This window comes from Hibiscus syriacus, unplaced genomic scaffold (assembly GCF_006381635.1).
Source record: "Hibiscus syriacus cultivar Baekdansim isolate YM2019G1 unplaced genomic scaffold, ASM638163v2 tig00110930_pilon, whole genome shotgun sequence".
NCBI classification, from domain to species: domain Eukaryota; kingdom Viridiplantae; phylum Streptophyta; class Magnoliopsida; order Malvales; family Malvaceae; genus Hibiscus; species Hibiscus syriacus.
Window position 1 is genome coordinate 383,959 of NW_024062917.1, and position 6,456 is coordinate 390,414.

General features: G+C 33.4%; 1 protein-coding gene across 1 annotated transcript; it reads left to right on the forward strand.

The window, feature by feature from the left end:
- Nucleotides 1–251: 251 nt before the first annotated feature.
- Nucleotides 252–5,197, forward strand: LOC120146590. Its single transcript, XM_039160111.1, has 11 exons — nt 252–367; nt 855–1,061; nt 1,202–1,329; nt 1,467–1,575; nt 1,716–1,755; nt 2,359–2,448; nt 2,563–2,662; nt 2,769–2,908; nt 3,512–3,614; nt 4,057–4,736; nt 4,838–5,197. The coding sequence occupies exons 2-11, from the start codon at nt 923–925 to the stop codon at nt 5,067–5,069; spliced, it is 1,761 nt and encodes a 586-aa protein (XP_039016042.1). The 5' UTR covers nt 252–367; nt 855–922; the 3' UTR covers nt 5,070–5,197.
- The last annotated feature ends 1,259 nt before the right edge of the window (nt 5,198–6,456 follow it).

The window sequence follows — 6,456 nt, forward strand, 5'->3', positions numbered from 1 at the left end:
TTAACCAGCTAAATGTACATGTTCATATATTTTAAATACTTATATGAAAAACAGTTATGGTTTAAGTGCTGGTGGGACCCACCTTCCTAGTTGTCCGAAAATCCGTTTCCTATTGCAAATTCCGGGGAAAAAACAATATTCTTTATTTTTGCTTAGCGGAAACAAAGCTGTAACTTTTGATTTAGTGATTCTGCCGACTGCCGTGCATCCTAGTCGTCCCTTGCTTTGTTTAACACGATCAAGATATAGAGATTAGGTGAATTTTTCGTCGAGATCTGCGGCATCCCTTTTGGGTTTGCGGGATTTTACTATTCTGATCTTGGTGAACGAATTCTTGATATTTGGTTTGGTTTTCATTGAGCTTCATGTAAGTTCAACTTCTTTGATTGCTTGCTTTTACTTCAACTCTCTCTCTCTCTCTCATTTCATTTCTCGTGCTTTGACTCAAAATATTGGTTACAATACGTGTATCTGACCACTTGGATGATTTTGGTTTCCTCTATTATTGCAAAGTTCCTGTTTTTCCTTTCGTTTTGTTGATCTTCTGAGGTTAGAGATATGGATGTTTTGGAGAAGTTTTCAATCGTATCACGTTCTTGTTTTATAGCATTCCTATAAGCCGTGTCACCCCTAGCTTTTTGCACTTCTTTCTTCAATTCATGGTTTCCTTTTAGTTAGTTTGTTTTGCAAATGAGGCTTTTTGCCTGTATAAGTCACATGGAGGTCTTAATTGTCTTTTACTGTAGCATATTATGCAGATAGAGATCAATTTGGTTCATGATTTTTGTCTTTGAGGTTGTCATTAACTGTTTTGACTGAGAATTAATGCGTGTATTTATAAAATTTGTTTTTAGTTGCAAGGTTAGCTGATCCTTGGAGTGCTTGAGTGGGAGCTGGATGCTGTTTTCTTATAGATTTAAATATGGAGAAGAAAAAGACAATCTCTCAATACAGAGAGAGGCTGGACAATACGCTGTCTTCTGCTGAACTGAATGATCCCGAGACACTTAGAACCCTTGTCAAGAATCAGATTTTACAATATGCACAAGATGAGAAAGAAGGTTTTAGAGCATTAATTTCCAGTTTTTCTGTTTAAGCTTCCATATGTGTACTTTGAATCCCTCAATAAACATTACTTACTACATTTAGAGTTTGTTCTCAAGTATATACTGTCAAACATTTTCTTCTTTTTGGTCAACAGAGTTTAGTGAACATTTATTGGACAAAAGGGCTCAGGAAGTATCCAATTTTTTAGACATGTTAAGGATTACTTCTGTTGATGATCATCAACTGTCAGAATCCAGTGAGACATCACATGGTCAATGGAAAGTACGCTCTATCTGCTAGTTTCCATTATTTCTTTTGTATGAATGACTTTATCAAGCAGATCTTAGTGGAGTGACCTTTTTTATGTTCTGAATCGTGATTATTGTTCTGTGAAATGCATGTTCAACCTTTTTTGACAGTTGAAGCATGATAATGAAGAGTTCCGTGTTATGTACCGTGAAGGACCTCACGGTACCCCTTTTCATACATTACTTGTCGAAGGCTATGTAGATGGGCCTTTGGATGTTTGTAAGTCCTGATCATGTTTTAATTGTTTTTAAGCTTAATTCTAAATCACGGGTAAACGATTATGCAATTGCAATTAATTCAAGACTTTTAAGTACCAGCAGTGGCATATGAAACTTTTCTCAGCAGCAACTTCATTGCAGGTCTCTGTATCTCTTGGGAGTCACCCCTCTACAAGAAATGGTGAGAATTGTTTCTGGTGTTCCAATCGATTCCAATGTAGAATTAACAAACTATTTATTGACTGGTAAACAGTCTAACCTGCATATTTCCATTTTTTTTATATCATCTGGAGTTATAGTGTGTATCAATGACCTTGGTTGTGTGTCGTTCAAGAAAATCTCTCTGCAATTTTATAGTTGTTTACTTTTGGATCTGATTCTGAACCATGGGGCAGTAGCAATATTATTTCATTTGAAATGCTACTTTTTGTTTTTTTAACTCTTATAATCAGCATCATCTAGAATTTTAAAAGTGTATGCTATTGTTTTAAGGTCATTGTCATGCTTTAATTACTTTTCTTCAACTTAGGATGGCTGAATTTTTGTAAATCAGAATGTTTTGTTGACACCTATTTCTAGTCTGCTCTTGCATGACTATGCTACAATTATATCTACATAAATATACTTGTATCATTATAAACCAATAATAGGTGAGAATTTGCCACATAATGTTTATGGAAGGAGAGGATCACTTGATGTATAAGAATAACGTGCAGCAGATTTAAGATTTCATCCAATTTAACTGAAAATGTGTTCAATGCTAATCTTCTTTTACCCTTCCTAGGTGGCCTCAGTCTAGCTTTCCACCTTTCAAAGTAACTAGTTCCACCTGCGTGCGAAAGATCCGAATTGGTGAACAGATAGCTCTAGTGAGGTTTGTCAAGACCAGAACTATAACAGTTTAGTTAAATATGTTTCCCTATTTTTGTAATACATTGAAGTCTGAAACTGTAAAATGCATACTTGTTTTTCTATTTTCGGAATAAAGGGTGAAGGTTGCATGGCCACTGTCAGCTAGGGAGGCTCTAGTACACTTTTTTTCCTTTCAGTACTTCCAAGATGATATGATTGTTATTCTTGTGAACACGGTAGTCACTTCAAAGACTTGAATATGGTTTCACTTCCTTTGCAATTTACGTTCTTCCCATAGACTGGAAATTTATCTAAATACTCCATATGTTCTTATGCTTTTAGATCTCAGATGTGAGCAATATTGATAGAGCAACACATGGTTTCACTAATGATGGGATCCCTGAAGCAAAGGATGTTGTAAGGATTGATGTAGTTGGAGGCTTTGCTATTCAGAAGGTGAACAGTGAAAGAAGCTACTTTAGGTAAGTAGTAATTCTTTAAATTTTCATATTAGAATAGGAATGTAAATGTCACCTTATGCATTTCTAAGAGACAATAGGGTCAACGGATTTAGATCCCTCGTACAAGCACCAAAGGAGTTTTACCTGCAAAGAAAGCAGGCGCCTTGAATAATTATGACTCTTCCCCTTGCTGTTGTTTGAAATCTCAAGAGGTCATGTGATTTAGGAGCTTATTTTTCAAATTTTCATACACATTATTAGCAATAATAACGGAGACGTTAATGTATTTCAGGTTGGTGTTAGAAATATCATTACTGTTATGCAGATAGAATACAGTTAGAGCTGTTAGCAAAACAGTTAATCTGTTACAATATAGTTCATCCTGAGAGCTATGTAATGAGGGACACTTTTGATAATCGAAGGAATACAGTTTGCATTTCTTCTATTGTTTCTTTCATTGTTATTCTTCATTTCTTTTATCAAGTTCTTTGCATAACTCTCTTGTTTTCCTTGCTCTTCTTGAAAGTCATTATTTCAGTACTATGCTACTTGATTACATACTGTAATTCAGGTAAATAATCGTCTTGTTCTCCTCTTAATATTAAAAGGTTGTTGACTTTGTAGGACAATAGCAAATATGGATATGAAGCTGGATTTTGTCCCTCCATCCCTTATAAATTTCATCGCGAGGCAGCTTATCGGAAACGGTTTCAGACTCTATCAAAAGGTCATGCTTTCTTCTGACATGACATCTTAATTTCCCGCATGTAGTTTAAGATTTTCTTTTTCTTCTTAATTTCAATGAGGTGATGGGTATAAATCGATGCAACACATCATTTATCTTAAAAGATTCCACTGCTGAGAGCTTCAAGATTAGGAACTTCATTTTTCCTGATGCTGATTATTACCATCCTTAGGGATGGACCTAGAGGAGGGCGGGTGGGGGAGATCGCACCTCCCTCCTAAAATTTCAAATTCTTATATATTTTAGATATTTTTTTGTATTTTCTATTGAAAATATGTTTTGACGCCCCCCCCAAATGTTTTTTTATAAGTTCTTCCCTACTTAAAATTTTATAAGTTCGCCCCTCCTAGCATGAAATCCTGCGTCCGTCCCTGGCCATCCTGCCAATTAGTTTCTCACATTCCCAATTTACAATGCTTTACAGACTGTGGCTTCTGTCACTAATAGTGATGAAGATTACAGCAAGGCCTTGGGAGAGCCTCTGTTTTGTCTAATACGTGAAGCTCTTTACTCCAGTAACAAATCAGGCAAAGTTCTTGAAGCAAAAGAGCCCAAAAGTGAACCTGATATTTTGCCCAATGAAAATCTGGTTGAAGACATACAAGACAACACGGATGATGTGGACCCAATGGTTCATGCTAATGACCCTGCTGGTGAATCTCCACTGAAGAAAGCACAAGACAGAAAGAGAAAAGCTTTTGGTGAAATTGAGGAAGAAGAAAGTGAAGAGAGTACATGCCTGGATGACGGCATTACGGCTGCAAATCAACCTTCAACCAATAAATTTGCGGGATCAAATGGTTTAAATGCTGAACAAAATATTCCTATTCGTCCAGAGGTTGATGAAGCTCTACGAACATTGGAGAAGGCCATTTCAATAGTACGACGATACAGATTTAATAACGTCCAAAGCAGATCTTCTAGTTTCTCTAATGAAGAAACTCCAAATATTGAAGAGAGTGCTGTAAAAGACTCAACTTATGGTACAGAAGACAATGCTTCTTTAGAAGTGGAGGTTGGTCACGATGCTGGCTCCAAAAAGGTCGAGAATCTGGCGACGACGTTGGATGACTCCAAGAATAGCTACGACATTAATGATACAAGGTAATAACATTAAGATATTTACACGTGCATACCCTCAAATCTAAACTCAATTACACTTGCACTTGATGTGTTTTATGGTCTACGGATGTACTTGCATGCAGGTCTGCAAGATCAAACTCTTTGTCAAGGGAAGTAAACCATAACAAAGTAGTACCAACATCGCCTCAACAAAATGTAATAATACCAGTGGAGACAAACCAAGTTGGTTTCAATCCTCATGAAAATGGAACCTTCACGGCAAATGGGTTCCGTGAGAAGGGTGTAAATGATGTTGAGAAGTTGAGTAAATGGAGAAAGCATAGGTTCTGTTGCTTTGGCTTCTATTCAGGGTAGATTGATACCTCAACCGATGAGGAAGACGACCTTGGATGGATGGAAAGCAAGACATTTCATTTCCAGCCATTATCATGGTTAAAATGCTTGAAGAGAGTGGATTTTGTAACATATTATACAAAAAAGAATATCAGCTATTCTTCTGTAAATTTAATTAATTATATGACATAATATGTTGTGACTTGTTGCCCTAAATAAGTTTAAACAAATAAAAAGATGAATTCGCCCTTTATTGATTACTTATTATCTATTTTCTTTGTTTTTTTTATTCATTAGTTTTCAATTAAAATATAAAAATCTAATATAAACTTATCTAATCATTATTAAATTAAAATAATTTATCTTTTCTATAATTTATAAATGACATAATATTCGAATGATTTAAGTGTTAAGAAAATCCGATGAAAATAATTAGGGGTGTAAATGAACATAATGTTCAATGAATTGTTCGTATAACATCATTTATGTTCGTTTATTAAGTCAAATAAATGCATGGACAAAATTTTTATATTAGTTTAACAAAAGAACAAACATGAATAGAAGTGTACTTAGTTTATTTTTGGTCACGAAAAGGTATTAATCTAGATGTATATACTTATATTTGTGTAAGTATATGTTTTCTTATAAAAATATTAAAATAATATCTCCATTTATTTTTATATTTTGAATTTCAACTCATTAATCTAGATGTATTTACATTGGTGTAAGTATATGTTTATTTTTAAGTACCATAATAGTAGAAGATATACATACTTATATTAGTGTAAATATATACATATGAAAATAAACATATATTTACATTAATGTAAGTAAATTTTGTTGTTTTTCGTTTTACTATTAGTATATAAGCATTGGTTTTATTCTCTTTTATTTATTTTTATTAAAAATCTATTTCATTTATTAAACTTATAAACGTATTGAAATTATAAAAGAAAATTAAAGAAATACTATGATATTTAAACTTAAAAAATTGTTTATAAAAGAAAAAAATGAAATTATAAAGATATTTGAATGTTTTATTATTTTAGGGTAAAATATATAAATGGTTATTTGTTTATAGGATCTTGTTTTATTGAGTCTCTTGACCACTTACAAAATGATTCTTCGACTATAAGGTGTTGCATGTTGAGTCCCTCGACTATTAAAAATTATAAAATGGTCATCCGACTATTCATATGTTTCAAACTCGTCACTTTTTATTAAAAAAATTGATGACATTCTAAAATTGATATTTTATCTAAAATTTAAGATGAAATTTGTATTCTATCTAAATTCATTTACACGTTGAGTTGGAGTGAACAAGTTTTAGGTGTGAATCAAATAACCATTTATTTTAATGGAGGTTTTCTAAAATTAAAAGGGTAAATTACTCAAATGGTCACTAATT